Source organism: Pseudopodoces humilis, chromosome 4 (genome assembly GCF_049639895.1).
Source record: "Pseudopodoces humilis isolate 2021_Gansu_Grassland_sample_001 chromosome 4, ASM4963989v1, whole genome shotgun sequence".
NCBI lineage: Eukaryota > Metazoa > Chordata > Aves > Passeriformes > Paridae > Pseudopodoces > Pseudopodoces humilis.
The window spans coordinates 45873370-45892234 of NC_142203.1; the positions used below are offsets into that span (position 1 = coordinate 45873370).

Below are 18865 nucleotides of genomic sequence, written 5' to 3' on the forward strand. Positions count from 1 at the left end.
GTGCTATGAGTAAGCCAGAAAAGACAACATCCCTTGTTCCATAACTGTGTTTACTCTACATTCCTGAATAGAAAAAATACAACCTGTCTGGCAGGACTACAGGTCTAGAGGCTGGCCATTATCAAGGTACCACTATAGAAATGGAACCACTTGGTATTCAAATGGAAGATAGTATTACCGACTGGTTCTCTTTCATTCCACATGAAACCTTCATTGATCATACTATTACTCTGTTCTTGTATTTCCATTTTACTTCCCTAGTCCATGTTTTCCTTTAAATTTCTTGATTGTTTTGGTTTGGGTTTTTTCCCCATCAAAATTCATTCTTCAAATCAGTGAAAAATTTTCACAGCTTATTAGGTCTTTTACATATAGACACAAATATATATACTAAATTTGTCATGGAATAGAGCCAGAGGCTGGATTTTGTTATTTATAAATATTTATAGAAGAACAGCTTTTCCAATTATTCTTTTCCCCTTAATAGACATATTAACAATCCAATTAATACATCTGTTATTTTCAGAGTTACCCGCTCCTATTGACATATATAGACTGTTTGGAAAGAACTGATCTTCTGTGATTTACCTGGAACATGATTCTTTCCCCTTCCGGACATCCTCCAGTTTCTGCTATAAATACATATATTCCGATTAGAGCAACTTTAGGTTGAAATGTTAACAATTGCCCTGTGTAATAGAAGTCAACGAGACAGTAGACACAGAGTCCAGGACAAGGCCCAAAATCTTGACAACAGCTTGAACAATACCTAAACACTAACATAGCTTGGTTTCGTGGTTTTTTTTGTTGCTGTTGTTTTGTTTTCCATAAAATAGTCATGTTATGATTAAGTTTTAGGAAGAATATGATCAGTAATAAAGATGGGTTTTCTGCATTGGTAGTGCTCACAACATTACTCTTCATACATTCCATCCATCATCATAAAGGAAAAATGCTCCAGGGTAAGAGCCCATCAATTTACAGTGGGAACCATGCCACTCAGACAGATGGGGTACCTTTAGGTAGCCAAAACATCATATATGTTCATCAGCAATGCGCGCTCAAGGCATGATTCCCAGCTGGGAACACTGAAAATTTTGTCCATTACAAGCTGTCTTTGGCTCTCAGCCACAGCTAATCCCTTGCGGGTCTGAATTATCTTTTTTAAATGAAGACCGGCTTCTGTGGCCAGGTAAGGGTCCTGTGTGAGCAAGGGGCACAGCACAGCAGGCAACCTGACTGTCATAGAAATGTTACAACTTGTCTGTGCTGACTGAGGAGAGAGGCCAGGATGCAAGGTACAGAATTACAAGAGTAATTCTTCATTCATGGGCAAGTATAGCATTCAAATCAGGACACACTGAGCGTGCTTAAGAAATGGTTCCTCTGCCTTTCATGCATTCATACACAACATGATATGATCAGTCACCACATAACCCACATTCATGCTACTATTCTGGAAAACAGAGATAAATCTGTGGTGTCACCATACAGCTGCTTCTTTCTTGACTTTGGTGTCCCTGGAGTTGGTCTTGCATCATCTTACTATGATGGGCAATAACAGCAGGGTTTCGCCAGAGGTGTTGAAAATACTGGGGTTGTGGTGTTATCTTTGTAGTCCAGAGACATTTTTCTTCATGAGTGGCCATAAGATTCTGAGAGACAAGGCAGAGAATGTCCTTATCTGCAAGGTGGGGGTTTCCTCCTCCTTGCAGTGAGCTGGGGCCTTTCACTTACCATGGAACCACATACAAAGTAAAGCCAAGTATCGCTTACGGAAGCTAGCGTGAGTCTATACTACTGAGTTAATACAACTTCAAGCTATGAGGCCTACCGGGTGCAGCTGCCGGATTCTCCTTGCAGCAGCCTGCAGACTCAGGCAGAAGCCTTGCCTGCAGCACTCGTTTTTGTCAGGGACTGCAAAGGGACGCTGCAAAAATGAAGCACGGGCAAGGGCTCATGCTGACTGAAGTCTGTGCTCGCGAACGGACCAGTTACAACCTCCAGCCCTGGGGAGATGCGGCTGATCGGTCACACGGGTTTCCCACCGGGCTGGGCACACCAGCCCTCCAAAGCGGCTCCTCCGCCCGCGCAGGAGGCGAGGTCCAGAGCCCTGCCGCGCCCGCCGTCTGCGCGCCGAGACGCCCCGGTCCCGCGCCCGTGAGGGACAGCCGGGTCGGCTCGGGCGGGTTCGAAGGGCGGCTCTGCCCCCGCCGCTCCCTCCCCGCGGGACGCGGTCCCGCCCGCCGGGGCGCCCGGAGGGCGCACGCGCGGCTGGAGCGGCGGAAGCCCACGGTTGGTTCATGCGCGTGCCCGGGCGGGGGGCGGCGCGCGCGACCCCCGTTCCCCCGGGAGCGGCGCCGCGGGCGGGCCGGGCCGGCGGGAGGGGCGGCGGAGCGGCGGCGGTACCTCGGCGGCACCGGGGGCCCGGCCCCGCCGCGGCGGGCGGGCCCCTGCGGGGCTGCCTCCATCCCTGCACCTCCTCTCCAGCACTGCTGTTGTCTGTGCAGGGAGCTGGCTAGGGAAACTCGGGGCAGACTTGCCGGGTATCTCCCCAGCTGTGCAATAAGGAAATGGTGCGGTCGCTTTCATGCAGCTCTAGGGTGCTGGTTGCCGTGTAGAGGAGGAGGAGGGTGTTTGCCGGTATCGAGGTGGTAGTAGGAGAGACACGTGGTTTTGGTTGGCTGTGTGTTCCAGCAGCACGGCACAAGGAAATGCGGTGGCCTTGGCCTCCCTTGGTTTCACACTTCGATTTCCCAGCTCCAGTAGTTAGTCACATGAAATAGCAGGTCTTCGTTTACCTCAGACTGATGATCCAAACAGTAATGCTCTTAAAGTAACATACATTATCTGTCCACAAGTGGCTGTTTGGTCAGCAGTAGGCGAAGATAGTTTTCAAGAACTTCATTGCGATAAGGAGGGTAAGGTGTGCATATGTCAATATCGTGCCACATCCCTCTCCAAGCACAAGTGACATTTTTTATAGATGCAGTAGCTGTTTACAGGTATGCTTTGCTAGATCCTATCAATGAAAAGTAACTGGGTAGGAATGTCTTGCCTGCCTCAACAAACCTGTCAACAGACACCTAGCAACTGTATTGTGCCAAAGCCTACTGCAACCATCCATTGTGTAAGCAGGAGAAATGCCAGGTGTGTGGCGTTTTGTCATACCAAAAGTACGCTGTTGCTTATGTTAACTTGCTATTCCGATACCTGTTCTGTTTGGTTAAACAGATGAGCTGCAAAAAGCTTAATGACAGTTCTATTCTGACGCTTGGTAATATAATGCTACTTCTTTAAAATCTACTTTGTAAAAGAAGTTTAGTTGACTGGTTCAAGTCCACCTTGTTTTTTTCCTGTTGAAGTGTATTTTTAGTTTTAGTATCAGTAATCTTTGGCAGTAATTCTTAAGATTTCAGGAAAGTCATTGGTGTAAAAATGCATCTGGATCCAGAAATTGTGGGGGCTGTTGATTGTTGCTGCCTTGCCTTAGGTATCACAAATATTATGAGGAGTATGGCTCTCTTTGTATTTTGTATTCCTTTTTCTGACTTGGTTAGGATACAGCCTTTTTAGAAAGTGGTGGTTTTTTCCACTCTTAAAATGTGTATTACAGAGTGTATTGTTCAGTTTGTGTGGAATCTTAACATTGGTGAACATTGGTTTCATGGTGAACAATACAATAAGTTACTTATTTGTGTTGTTCTGCACTTACTTGTTCAAGGATTTGTGAAAGAAGTTCTGGAAGTCAGATTTCAGAAGTTATACTTTCCTTAATGAGCAGGGCTAAAGTGAGGTACAGTTTCTAGTTGTGTATCAATGCAACACCCATAAGTGTGCAAGAAACAGTACGTCGTCCCCAGAGCTGACTGTTGTGCTTCTGAAGGTGAGAAATTGAGTACTGTTCATGTTGGGTGAATTTATGAAATACAATTTTCTAATTATGTTTTGGGACAGTCTTGATGCAAAATTGTATACTTTTTATTTTTCTAGGGTTGCAAAATGAGTCTATTTAAGCAGTTTATACATATTGTATACATATACGTTAACACTTCTGGTTAACACAAAGCTTTCTCATTTCTTGGAATTGACTTTCTGCCTGCCTGCCTGATTCTGTGGGCTCATTATTCTGTGGATGTCACACGAAGTGTCATATTGTAGATGGCTGTAGTGAACAAAATACTGTGTTTATGATACCATTGATGGAAGTGGGAAAAAAGAAAAGGGTTAGGAAAAAATTCTGTCCAGGCATCCTGTAATAAAAGTACTTTTTGGAAAAGCAAGAACAATTCCTGATCATGTAGGAAAGACTCAGTCATGTTTTGGTGCAGCTGAAGCTTTTCACAGGCACAGCTACTGTTGGCTTTCAAATTATTTGTATTTGAGTTGTTTCTTTAGAAGAAATAGCTATAAATTAGGGTGTAAAGAAAGAAAACCACAAAACCTCTGACATTAGTGCTCTGTATTTTCTCCTAAATTATTTCATTGGAAATTGCTTTGCTTGGAGTATTTCACTGCTTGCTTGTATATACAGATATAAATCACTTAATTGTTTCTCTCAGTTTATTTGTTGTAAACCTTCTCATAGAGTTTTTTTCTTTGTGTATTTTAGTTTTTCTAATGAAAAACTATGAATTTTGAGGAACAAAATTATATGAGATTAGCTGTCTCTTTTTTTTACACTGTATTAGAAAGAGTAATAAATTCACTTTGTTTGTAACTTAAATTTTAATCTAGTACTTCATTCCCAGTTATCTGGTTTTGAACCTCTTAGTTTTTCTTTATTCCTCACTTTATCTATTTATGCACGTACCTAAGCCAAGAAGGGAAAAAAACTCACTTTGCCAGAGTAAGTCAATTTTTTAACATAATTTAGTGGCTATTGCCGATGAAATGTAATGAAGAATATAAAACTTTATTTATCATTATAGTAGACAGGGAGCAAATGCATGTAACTGAAATACACTGTATAAAGTAGTGTAGTTTTACATAGACCTTTCTCTGAACCCTTACATCCTTTTAAATATGTATTAAAATTGTGAAATGGCCTGGAACTGAGATTTGAGGAATGCTAGTTAGAGTTAACATGTCAGTTTGGAGAGAGCTCTACTAAGTAATGTGGGGTTTGAAAAACAGTATAGAAAGTAACCTGTTTTATATGCTGCCTTTAAAACAAGTGATAAAAGTTGTTCGTGTATCACACTGTTTTCTGTCTCTTCCAGAAGATACAGAAGACAGATGAAAAATCACCCTGTCTTGAGAGTGAGGCCAGTATTTGCATAGTTCTGGCTTAACTGTGGAATTTACCATCCAAGGTATGGTTTTGAGGGGGGCTGATGTTTGTTGTGGTTTCATAATTTTAAAAGTGAGTATGGTCATGCAGGCAAAAGTAAGTCACTGAGGGATAAAAATTTTGAATATATTCCCTTGATAGGCATTCCTTCTGTTTTCTCTTGAATCTCTCTCACTGCTTATTACTTATACATTGTACAAGTAGGTCACTGAGGAGCAAGTATTTCATTAATTATGCCGCTCTGTTTTGTTTGTTGAGCTGATTTTTCCCCATTCTGAGGAGGTGCTATGAAGTCATGGAATCTCTGCTGCTCTGATAAGATAGAAAACAGATGGATTCCTCAGTGGTCAGCAGTGTTTCTAGCTACATTTGGCTTTTTTGGCCTCTCTGTTTCTGTCAGTCTGCATGATTTTCCCTTTGTAAATTCATGGTGATTACTCCCAGTCGCCTTCTTGTCCTTCATGTGTTTGAAAGTAGTTTCCAGGATTGTTTCCTTCACCTTCCCAGGGAGCAGGGTGAGGCTAGTAGGCAGGCCTGTGGTTGCCTGACTCCTCTTTCTTGTCCTTGAAAACAGGGTTTTCATTGACACTTGTTTTCTTAAGTCCTCTGGAATGTCACCCATCAGCATAAAACTTCCAAATGTAGTGAGAATGACTTTACAATGACAAGACCAGTTCTCTCAGCACTCAGGTTGGCACTTCAGCAGGTCACATGGAAGTGTTAGTGTCACAGTTCACTTAAAAATTTGTTAATCTGATCCTCCCTCTCTCAGAGTAAGTCTTTTGTCCTCTACACATTCCCACAGGTCTCAGGGACCTGGGATTCTAGAAGGTAGTCTTACCCACAAAAGAGCAAGGAAAAAAGGTGCTTTGACATTTTTGTATAATTTTGATACTTTCGGCAGCAGGCTGAAATTTCCTCTAGTCTTTCTTATGCTGCTCATTTACCCATACAAATCTTTCTCATGGAATTTCATATCCTTCACCAGATTCAACTGTAGAAGGACCTTGGTTTTCCAAACCCTATCCTAGTGAACCTAAGTGGTGTTCCTGTGTCAGGACACAAACTTGGTGTAGCCCCACTTCACCTTAGTTTGGCTGATTTCAAGGTTTCTGTTTTTCACATCATCCTGCTTTCTTTGGTTGCAAACCCTGACCACCACATCTTTGCTCATTCAGAGGTCACCATCTTCCTCTATCATCATTCCTTGTTTGTGCAGTCCCCAAGCCAATTGACCAGCCTCTTGGCAAAGATGCTTTTACCCCATGTAATTTCAAGTGGATCTTGTTCCACTTCACTCTCAGTTTTTGAGCCTCCTAGAAGGTTCTGTGGATGTAAATGCTGCACAACCACTTGCTCATTTGCAGGATGTCTGCTTCTCCTCAAGTTCTCCCTGTTCACCAACAGCATGAATGGAACACCACTTGGCTACCAGACTTGGCTACAGGCCAACACCCTGTGAACTGTGTAGTCATGCTTGGTACACTTCTGGTCTCCCCTGGCTGTGTCCATGGTGCCTGAACAGAAGAGCAGCTGAGCGTAACAGTCTAAGGGCCAGTCTCAGTAATATTCTGTCCATGGCATCCAGGATGCAGACCCCTGGCAAGCAGCATACTTTGCCAGGTGACAGGTTGGGCCAGCAGAGGTGTCTTTGTCCCAGAAGCAAGGAATCACCACTGTTCCTTTCCCCATGCTTCCTATACCACAGAGATCAGGCACGGATAGGTCAGAGGCTTTCTTGGACAGAGCTTCCTGTCCACGTGTGCTGCCAGGGCTCAGTACCTGCTCTGCAGGTCAGAGCTGCAGGTGGAACAGGAATGACGCTGCTCCTTAGCCGCACTGGAGCTGTGGGCTAGCTCTGTGACGCCACTCCGGCACGGGCAGCGGCCAGGAGAGGGGAACCGCAGGGAAATGTGATCCCACTGCGGAACCTACAGAGCTCCGACCCCTATCGGGCTCTGCCAATTCAAGTGTCGTGGGTGACGATGAAAGGACGGAGGAGGCTCAGTCTGCTGTACTTCCCAGGAACAAGTTTATTAGGGTGAGGGAACAGAGACAAGGGCTTGGGCTGGCATGATGGAACAGGAAAGAGAGCCCTGAGCACCTCTGTGCATCGGGTTTTATTCAGGGGTGGGCACAATTCAGGGTCCAATCAGGTATCGCGGAGGGAGGAGTAAGGGGAGGAGATCACAATATTGAGGGCCAATGGGGATGCAAAGAGGGCGGGATAACAACATAGTAACCAATAACGTATCGAAGACGGAATGACATACACGGAAGGAACTGGAAGGAGAGGTGGGGTTTACAATGATGGATGGAGGAGATGGGGCAGGGTAAAGACAGCTGACAGGGAACTTTCAGGGAAAAGGGTGGGGTTAACAATATTGACAACTAGGGCTAAACCATTACACAACAACAGGGGGGGAACAAGAACGTACCAACAAATCTTAACAAAATCAAATAAACAAACTGCAGCACAGGAACTCTCTGTGGGAAGTGGAAAAATAGAATCTTCCGTGGATGCTGAAGGGTTCAGTCTGCTGCCTTAGAAAGAGCTTGAGTTAATGTAATGATAAAGGTACACAAACATTAAGTAGAAAAATTATAAACTTATGTTCCCAATATTGTAAGTAAGAATATGCCTTGAGTAAGTAAGAAATTATATTAGGTAAAATAGTGAGAAGTTTAAGCTGTAATAATGTGACTTATAGGGTAGGCTAGGGATATAGAAGCTATAATAGAGGTGTGTGTAGCTACATGACATATCAGTTTATTGGCTGAAAGACAGACGCAGAGTGGCAAAATTAAGCAAAGATGATAGGTTATTAATTAGAAACAAGTTTTGTGCTAACTGCCTATTGGACCAATATGTTATATATTGCTCTGTGAAGAAGAAACCCATGACTACCCTGAGCTATGGCTGACTTGTTACTCCTCTCCAAATCTCACACCTTTGAGTCTGATATCATGTCTGGCTTACTTGAGCAGTAAATCATCTTAGATAGCATGGTGGTCCCATCCCTTGTTTTTCATCTCAACATCTCCTTTTGGTGGTGGAGCTCAGAGGCTCCCATACTTCACTGCGCTCGGCATCTCCATATCTGGCTTGACAAGCTCTGCTTCTCATGCAGAGAGGCTTTCTGTAGATGCATGAACTTGGTGGGGATCTGGTCTGTCTCCTTTTCAGCACTCTTAAATGTACAGTTTGCTCACCTTCTTCCTCAGCTTGTCTGCTTGATGAGATGGGTCTTTCATCAATGTATACTTAGAAGTATATAAAATGTTTTTGGTTTTTTTTGTTCTAAACCTGCTGGTTGCTGCAGTGTGATGGATTGGCATTTAGAAAAAAAGTGAGGAACACCCATGTAAATAAGGGCTCTGGGAGAGGCTGCTGGAAGTTTCTTCTCTGCCTGAGACCTGGCCAATAGCTGGCCCATTCTGAGAATTGACAGTATTTTTGACCACTGAAAAGCGAAATGACCTTTGTGAATACCACCTTTTAAACCTAAGCCTGGGAGCTTCTGGCTCTCTTTGTTTCTGGCCTTGAAAGGTCCCAGAGCTCTGGTGCAGCTGCCCCCCACCCATGGCCTGTCTGGGCTGGGGGAAGGGGATGAGTTGGACTCCAGCAGCTCCCGGGCAGGGGATGGAGGCTGCAGGACATCGGCCCCCGGCCGGGCCAGGCTGTGCTTGGCTCTGGTTTCTCCCAGGAAGCCTCCAGGTCCTGTACCAGCAGGGTGGCCAAAGCCCTTCCCAGGGGGCCCCTGGGCGGCTGTTGACCCTCGCAGATACCCCCCCATGGGCCACACAGCAGCTCCAGGCCAAGAACTGTCTGCTCCTTCCCTGCGGCTGCTGGGCTGAGAGAGAGACACCTGAACTCTGACACCGTGAATATCTGCTGCAGTTTGGGCCAGATTTTAACCCTTTCACTACCCAGATGAGACCTGCAGATTTAATCCCTTTCCAGAGAGAGGAAAGTGAGTGATCAACATGTAAAGAGACAGCATAAACCATCAAAGCCAGTAAAAGAAGGAGTCGAGCCTCAAATGGAAGGAGAATGAGAAGATGCTTTAATAAGCTGAAATATTCTTTTCGTAAGGCCATGGAGATGAACAATAATGTTCTGAAAAACTCCTTTAATTCATGAAAGAGTATTTGGGGGGAATGAAGTATTTCAAAGTGTAGATCTGAGCAAAGGTATCCATTGATGAAGCTAAGCAAATGGTGGAGTACTTGTGATCCCATGAGATGCTGAAACAGAGAAAGAGAAGTGAGAGTTGATGAAGACCCTTGGCCCCCAAGGCAAAAAAGAGAAAACCTCTGTTCCCAGAGATGATCACAGAGACAGATGAAGAGAACCTTTGCCTTTGAAAAACTCTTCCTTAAAGTAATACCCCTTGAGTTCATGGCCCGTGAACACACTTCTGAGTGGTGTGAAAATGGGAGGAGGGCATGATGGCAGAGTTTTTTTCCCAGGCAGCTGCCATCATGGGAATGAAAAGCCATGAGAAAACTGTTTTCTTGTGGAGAACTCTCCATGGAATGACAAGAGAGAACTCTCTCTACAAAGACTGATGAAAAGACTATTGTATAGTTGGTACTGTTTTAACCACCAGGTTTTGTCTCTCGTCAGTTGGACAATGGAAGGGTTGAGTGGTGGGGAAGAAGAGTTCCTGGAGGTTTTATTCTGGTTTCGTATTCTTGTAGTTCTGTTAATAAACTTTCTTTATACCTTTTAAATTTTAAGCCTGGTTTTTCCATTCTCCTAATCCATATCTCACAGCAAAAGATCAATAAGTATTCTGGTAATTTTTAGCTAGTGTTAAAACCATGACACACAGCTAGCTTACCACAGAGACGCATTAAGAACTGGCAGATTCAGTAGTACAATAACCTCTTTTTATATTTTTATAGATATTATTTATTATTATATTATTATTATATTTATTACATTGTATTATGTCTAGAGTCTGTACATAAGTGTGTAGTATATTGATACAATGCATGTAACAGCCAGTGCTAGATAGTGCATGCGTGCTAGATATTAAAAGAGATTATAGGGATCAATAGGTTTTATGATTATCATGAACTTAAAACCAAGTTTTAACAGCACAGCAGCTTTATTCAATATACAATATGGTTCTAAAAGCAAATGCTAGGTAATTCAGTATTATTAGAATAAAAATAAACATTTGGTACGCTGCTATACTTGAATGGGAGCACTGTTACATTAGAAGTTAGCAAACAAAGAGTTATGATAAATAATGCAAAGGAGAAGTGTGGAAAAATGACAGCTTGCTTGGGTTTGATTTTGATTAGACTTGTAAAAAAAGAACAGAAGACATTAATGAAATTTGTGAATAGTATTAAGTAGAGAAATTTTGAATGCAATTGAGGACAGTGAAACATGAATGAAGTAAGCCAAACCCCTGGAAACAGAGATGTTTGATAAAATTTCAATGCAACAAGTAGAAGCTGAAAGGCATAAAAAGAAATCCATCAAGAAATTGACAAGGTTCCTGAAACCCACAAACTGGGGGAACTAATGGGTGAGATTGGGATTTATATGAGCATTGTAATAATAAAATATGTGTATGAAGGTAGTCTGACAAAAAAAATAGCAGTTGTGATAGTTGTGAGTAGTGGTTAGGACTTAGTGCTGTGTTGTTATGGAGGTCAGTTTATGCAACTCAGAAGTTTACATTATAGGACTTGGTGAGGTTTCTTCAGTCTAAAACCAAAAGGAACCCAGTCCACTAAAATGTATGTGATTAATTGAAAATGTTTTATTTTGTGATATTTTTATGATCTATGTGAAAGAGTTCAGGGTAATGACACCTTTCTCCCTTGGTTTGGTATTAATGTCATGAAGGAGGTTTTTTTTAAGCAAGGAAACTCTGAATTCTTAGTGAAGCTTTTGACTATTTAAGCTTTAAGAAAGCGACCATGAGGTGTAGGGGGGAAACTATAATAGATAGGTGGGGTGAATCTCTGTGGAACATAAATAATTCCCTATTATTCTTCATTTGCTTTTCAACCTTTTTACTTTGATGGAAGAGTTTTCCTTGCTGCTGCCACCTGACTGGCAGCTGCTGCTTTACCTATTACTTAATAGTTTTCTCCAATAATGTTTTTACTTGCATCTTGGTGATAAATGTTGCTTTTTAGCCAGATATAAATAATTAGTGAAATTATAAAATATTTTGCTACCTGGTGCTCAAAAAATATATGTGAAATGTTTGTATGATTTTATGTAATTCCTTAAATCAACAGCTAACAGGTTTTTTTCTTGAAAAAAATCTTACTTGAATGTATGGATTTGAATGTATGAACCCTATAGGTTGCGCTATACTAGTTAATTTACTTTTTTTTAAAATATATTTTTATTTATCTCTTTAGGATTATCTTCCCAGGGTGTGACGATTTATTACCTGTTTGCGTTCAATGGGGCAACGAATTCACTTTGTGGTTGACCCTCAGGGTTGGTGCTGCATGAGCCTAATTATCTTGGTGTGGCTGTACAATACAATCTTCATTCCAAAGGTCATCCTTTTTCCTCATTATGAAGAGGGAAATATTTCAGTTGTGGCAGTTTTGTGTAAGTCATTCTAACCTTTTTCTACTAATAAAATAGTGTCTCTACTTAACATACACAAAAAAAAAAATCCTGTCAGAAAATAAAAACTAAGGTGAAAGTAAAGACTTAAGGATAAGATAAAGGGTAAGAGTAGTGGATGTGTGCTACATTTGTGTGTTCTGAGAAGCCTATACATTTCATTTCACAGGTGTTATTGCAGAACTTGTTTTTGTGGAAACTGGTGAAAAGCCTGAATGTGGCTTTCAGGTCCTGAACTTGGAACTTTTTGACAGGATTTTGGGTTCACATCTCTAAGTGCCTGTCATAATTTAGTATGATAGTACTGGTGACTGGCAACAAACTAAATTTTGTTAGTTTTGTCATACATCCCTGCATGTTTTGCTGATAGGTTTGCTGGGGAAAAGGCTTGAATTACAGCTGGAGCAAATTTGAGGTGAAGATGCACTATTGGGAATATCTTCCATATGGAGGCTTTGAAGTGTGGTACAATTGGTGCTTGTGTGGTAAGACTGTGGCAGATGTTCTTAAAAACTGTAGTATGGTCATAGTAGCACATGCTGGTGCTATCAGAACTGTTTACTATGTTTTTCACTCTATTTATTGGGGAGTATTTAATGTTGTATACTTAATATCAAAAATAGATCTGGAATTGAATGAGAAAGCTGAATATTTTCCAACTCAGTTCTGAAGCATCTGTATTTTTGATATAGTGTGCTTGGTACATATGAAAATGACTAACAAATGCTTATTTATTTTTTTAGGTTATTACTTCTGCTCATTGTTTTGTATAGCTTCATTATTTAGAGCCTCAGTCGCAGATCCAGGAAAACTACCTGAAAATCCAAAGATACCTATTACAGGTATGTTAAATTGTTTCTATATAATTCAATGAAAGTAATTTTGATATCTTCAGACTAATTAGGAATAAATTTGACTGTGTGAGATTTAATGGAAAGCATGAGCTGTCCCTGCTAAATAAGGTTAGTATGATGCTGTTTTTAAGGTGTAAATTTCTAGCACTTCTCTTTGTGTAGTCTCAAAACTTACTTTTCTAAAACTTGTCTTCTACCTGAAAGTTCAGTTATGTAGGACTTTCTGCTAGGAAATTTTTATATGGAAAGATTTTTTTTGCATTCTAGACTTTCAAACATACTGCATATGCTACTAACTTGATAATACTTAATGAAAAATGTTTAGAGGTGGCTAGTTACTTTAATTCTATAGCTTTTGTCTAAGAAAATTTATACAATTTTGAAAATGGTGATGAAAGGTAGTCCTGTGCTGGTTTCTACCTGTGTGGGTTTTTTTAGTCTTATGATTGTATGGGCTGTTAACAAAAAACCCCAAACCATGGTGCTAATTACGTTGCATTTCTGTAAACTAGCAACTTAATGGAGCAAGTCTTTTCTGTCCTTGTAAATTTATCCCACAATTCCTGTATGGTATCCAGTGCTCCAGAGGTCAGAGGAAATTTAAAACCTTAATGATTCTCTACAGAGAAAGATGGCGTTTTTATGAACTGTTGGGTGCTATTATCTAATGCACAGAGCTTTTACTTAGGAGGTTAGAATGGAGTAGGGCTGTTAAACAGCATGAGCTTTGTCAGATTAACAGATAACACTTCGTGAGTGAAGAAAATGTATCCCATACAGAGGATGAATACTTCAGTCTTGTCTCGAGATGTTGTGAATGCCCAGAATAAAATTTTGCACTCTCTTCCTTATGTTACTCAGAATCTAGGATAATGTATTTGGAAGCATGATCTTTTTAGCCTTAGTGCTGATATGTGTCCCTGAAGTAGGCAGCTGATCATGGAAAGGGGTGTATCTCACTGCAATTCAGCTGTGTCACCTCTAATTGCAGAAAATCTTTCAGCAGTGTTCTTTCTGCTCCTGGAAACAGATCCTTTGACCCAGCAAAGCATCATGTTTCAGACTTAGGTTGTGGAGTCAAGAGTTGTAGTTGCAGGAAGAGCAACATGGATTTTGCAACCTGAGCTGGATAATGGAGACACTCACTAGTTACATTTATATTGGAGTTTTCATTTACCTTCAAAATACCAGGAGCAGTGCAAATTCCCTTTGTACACAAATGTTTTTTTCTAATTTAAAGTATCTCTTTGCATAGCTCTCCAACCTTGCATGCTCCATTCAGTCCATATGGCAGTCATACTTAATAAGTACTTCTGAAGGTGAAACATTTAGGCTATGTCATGACTTCAACATTTTGATTCCATGTGTGACAGATCAGGGGTTTTGTACTTTTGGAGGTAGCACTTAAATTCTCTGGTATTCTCTAGGCTGACAGGAGGATACGTTTTTGCATGGTATAAATTGTGTTAAAAAATGAGTTGGGGTGTGTCTGAACCCTTCTATTAGTGATTGACACCTTTGTGACATTGGATTTATGGGAACAGATTGTAAATCAATTTCCATCTGTCCTTAGTACTAGTTTAATGATCTCAGATTCTGGGTTTCTTTACTTCTAGTGTCCAAATGTTATTTTACAGCAAGAAAGACCAGATTAGAGCTTCCCTGCAGGTGGCTCAGAAGTGCTAAATATAACTTCATTTTGTTTACATAGGGACAGTGTTTTACAGTATAAAATTTCAGAATGTATCTACTGTAAATATTAAGCTTTTTTCCTTTTTTCTTTTCCCTCTATCTCTGAGGTTTGAGAAATTTTTTGTGCCTCAAAAATGTTTATTTAGGTAGAAACAAAGTTGAACAGTCAAAGTATTTAAGTTTCTCAGTTGTCCATCTCTTTTCCCTAAAGACAGAAAACATATGCTTTTTGTGACTGGAATTATTTGTTTCCCATGTGAAGATAAAATTTTTGAACATAAATTTGAATTTTCATTTTCAAAGAATTCCTCTAGTTTGGGTTGTGCAATTTGAGATACCAATTTGAATAGCCAAGCTGGGAACAGTACTCCTGGTACTTTCAGTTTCTCAGTATCTCTGAATATTAGCTTTTAAAGAATGTCACATTAATAATTTAAAAATAGTATATATTTGTAAATACAAGCCTATCTCTCTTTCTAATCTTTGGCTTTCTTTGATTGTGTTATGTGTAAAGTTGCTTATGGTGATACGCATGTCTTTAAAATGCTTTGAGGTGGAAGATGCTCCTGAAGCATTGTGTGTCATATTTTAGTTAGCTAGCAGTAGCAGTATTTCTTAGGAGGTTCTGGAATAGCAGTGAGATTGCATCCTGATTCTGTCTAGCGGATAATTTTTTTCACAGTGGAAATGTAATGAAATAACTGATTTACAATCTTCCTTGTCTGAGTCACAGCTTCTGTACTGTAATAATTACTTTGTAGAAATTTATAGGAAGAGAGAACATTTTGAAGAGGGAAACTGGCACAGTAGCAGTAATATCTTCCAGTTTAATTAATGTCACAGTGGGAAAAAGCTTTTTATGTGGTGCTTATCCTTCTCAGATCATAGTAAGATTTTTTTTAAAAGTAGAATTACAAGCATACAGCTTTATTGTGAGCACACATTACTGAGTTTAAATCTCTCTAATGTGTCTTTACCTTTTCACCTAGAACGAGAACATTGGGAGTTATGTAACAAATGCAATATGATGAGACCAAAGCGTTCACACCATTGCAGTCGCTGTGGACATTGTGTGAGGAGGATGGATCACCACTGTCCATGGTAAAACCAGGACATTTCTTCTAATAATCTACTGTTGTTTTAGTGAATCATTTTGAATTTTGTGATTTTGACTGCTGCTCATTTTTCCTCTTTCTTTCCCAGTGGTGCTTAATCATTTAGGCATTTAAAGCAGAGAAGTAATAAATTTGAGCTTTCATATATCTACCAGTAAAACTCAGAGTAAGTGAAAATAAACATTTCTGCAAATAGTTCTGAAGTATCCTGTTTAGCAAGACAAACTGCAGAGGACAGAACTGACATCAGGATCCTCTTATGTTGATTTAGCCATTTTTCAAACTACGTTTTTTGCCAAGTTTTTGCTACTTCAGAGGATAGTACCAGTATAGTGTCACGCTGGCTTAGATTGGTACCGATGTCTGTGCCAATGCTTGCATGAAATTGCATCCATGTAACTTCTGTGAAGCAGACTATCACCCAGTTTTGAAGGTTTCTGATCTTGTACTTAATATAGATAAAATCCCGTGTTTCTTTTTCTCTTCTCATGTTGGAGTATGCGGGACTTTCTGAATAGGGATGCCTGTATTGTATTCTGTGCCTTTGGCTCATTTCTAAATCATATTTCTTTGTTATTGGGGTAGCCTGTGTTCACATTTATTTTAAAACATTTGCATTTCCAGTTTTTGGACTCTCTGTAGTTCACAACCTGTGAAATGTGTTGAGTAGCAGAAGATAAGGCATATAACTGTGAAATTTTGCAGACTCTAAAAAAACAGTTTTATTACTAAAGTTTTACTTAAAATTGCAGCAGGATCTTTGCTATGTGAAAGTACAGAGAAGTGTGTCTCCTGTTCTAAGCAATCATCTCAGTAGTGCAACCTACACTTTAAGTTGTGGTGCAAGGGATCCAGTAGTTTGCTCCATAAACAATCATAAAGTCTATTCACAGTATCATAACTTTAGTATTAAAGTATTTGTATTTCTCTTTTTATATATACACACTTTGTTTCTCTGCAGGATTAATAATTGTGTTGGTGAAGACAATCACTGGCTGTTTTTACAGCTGTGTTTCTACACCCAGATCCTTAGTTCCTATACGCTGATACTTGACTTCTGCCATTACTACTACTTTTTGCCTCTGAAAAAAGAAAAATGGGTAAGAGCCTGTTTTCTCTGTGAAGCTAACAAATAGTATTGCAATGTAATTTGTTTTGGCATCTAGTTACTACACATTTTTGGTGCCTCAGCTTCACTCTCAGTGAAGAGAATTCAACTAGCTGTATGATATTACATACAGCTATAAAGCAGAATTATTTACATAAAGCAAACTGATATAAGATACTGCTACATAAAGCGAACTGATTTATGCTAAGTAACAAAATATTTTTATGATAGGGTGTATGATCTCTGTGTGTTAAAAACACAACACTAGTTTTCTTAGAAATCTAGGAAAGGAGGAAAGAACCAGTTAGCGTTCTTTAGAAATGATTATGAGTACTGGAAAGAAGTAAGGTAATTACTTTAGATGTATTCAAATTTCCTTTTACTTTCTCCAAAGTAGATTTATGCAGAATATAAATCTATCCTAATATCATGTTTTAAAAAGCTGAAATTGCTTTTTTAAGAAAGGAGAAAAACACATGATCATTCTCCAAGGGGAAAAATATACATTGGTTTTGTAGCAGCATTTTCTGTTTATTTAAAAAGGTTATATGGGTTAAGGGGGAATTACGTTTGGTTTGCTTTATGTGGACAATATATAAATAGTTATGGTATTTCCATGTCTCATCATCGGTAAAAGGAACTGCATACAGAGAGAAAATGGACCTACTGGCTGGAGTAGAATAGAAAATTAAGGAATTTCTTCCACTATGAAACTTATATTGTAAAGTCATTATCCGGTGCTCATTTATGCCTATTATCTGTAGTATTCAGAATATTGAAGAAGGTTGCATGAAAGTTGCTCAGTGCTTGAAAGTGCCAGAATAGCAAAGTTAGAACCTTTTTCTTTATATCTGTGTTATGCCATTTTGCTTATGAAGGAGCATAAAAACTTCTAGCCTAAATCTGAAATGAACTTTCTATTTGTACTGGACTACAACAAATACAAGTACGCTAAAGAGAAAAACCTAGAAAACAAGTTTAAATAATTTGCAAAATTGGGTAACATTCCAAATGTCACAAATGAAGAGAATAAGACCATCTCAGATATCGCAGTCTAAATTTTGTTGAGATGTTTTTCCAAATACTGAGGTGCAGAAGATTTTTTAATTCTGTGTTGATGTGATACCCCAGCATACTCTCTGCTGGTGATGTCATACTCATCTTTCCAGGCTACTGGAACCTGACTCTTCACGGTGGGTAAGGCAAGTCCCATTTTCCATTTTTTTGAACAACTAAAGTTCATCACATGATTTTGTATCTTACATTATATAAGATTTCCACTTTGTGAAAAATTCTACTTCTGAAAAAGGATTGGGCATAGTCTTCTGAGCTACTTATTTGTTCCTGTATCAGTCTGAAGTGGATGCGATGTTCCCATAAAAGTGAATGTGAAGATGGTATGGCAGAGGAGAGCTGAAATTGTAGGAGAACTGTATTCCTTGGATAATCCAAAACTTATAAATGTGCTATATTAAAATTCATAGATAACAAGTTTTTGTTATGTAAAACATTCTGAAGTTGAGGAGTTTTGTAAATCTTTCTTTAAAAAATATGTATTCTAAAGGAATTTAATTATTTTTTCCATCTACATCAATACTTCCATCTTAATCATTAAAGGGACACTAGAAACATGGAACAGAAAATAATTTGCTGTCTTCTTGGAGCATGTTTCCATAGGCACTGAAACAGACTTGTTAGCTTCTAATAGTATAATGTCGTGGTAGGTATTTCCTTTTTATTGTGAATGTTGCCTGAATGTATCACTTTGTGTAATTACACTGTGTTAGGTAACAAGACAAAGTTCTGTCTGTTAGTCTTGCTTTTTAAAAGTAGTATGAAAAGTAACCAAATTATTTGCTTGGAGGTGGTCTGTGCAAGAGAAGGAAAGGGAAATCATGTTGTAATCATGTAAGATGTTTTACAGTACCTAAAGAGGTGATAATAAGTAATCATTAATGATGACAGTTCAAAAAACTAGTATGAATCTGTATAAAACTTGTTCTCACCAGTATAACTGGATTCATTTGATGTCTTTTGGAGAGAGGCCTAATTTTAATATCTAGCCCTTTGACAGTTGGCAGGTTAGGAGGCAGAATATATGTGCAACAATTATTTTAACTGGTTTTAATGTGTTTGCCTGAAGAGTGGATCAAGTTCCTGTATTTGACTGCCTAAGTTTATAGAGAGCTG

At 39.6% G+C, this 18865-nt stretch overlaps 1 protein-coding gene across 3 annotated transcripts in view; it reads left to right on the forward strand.

The window, feature by feature from the left end:
- Window positions 1–2257: 2257 nt before the first annotated feature.
- Window positions 2258–18865, forward strand: part of ZDHHC21 (zDHHC palmitoyltransferase 21) — a 39549-nt gene continuing 22941 nt past the window's right edge. The window contains exons 1-7 of one of the 3 annotated variants that reach the window (XM_088054602.1): window positions 2258–2295; window positions 5223–5315; window positions 11690–11888; window positions 12277–12391; window positions 12650–12748; window positions 15442–15553; window positions 16529–16667. In XM_088054602.1, coding sequence (XP_087910728.1) covers window positions 11853–11888; window positions 12277–12391; window positions 12650–12748; window positions 15442–15553; window positions 16529–16667 — 501 coding nt within the window. In that variant the 5' untranslated portion in view covers window positions 2258–2295; window positions 5223–5315; window positions 11690–11852. Of the gene's footprint in view, window positions 2296–3785; window positions 3887–5222; window positions 5316–11689; window positions 11889–12276; window positions 12392–12649; window positions 12749–15441; window positions 15554–16528; window positions 16668–18865 lie in introns of those variants that run through there. The other 2 variants (XM_005522670.3, XM_088054601.1) reach the window with 2 other exon arrangements.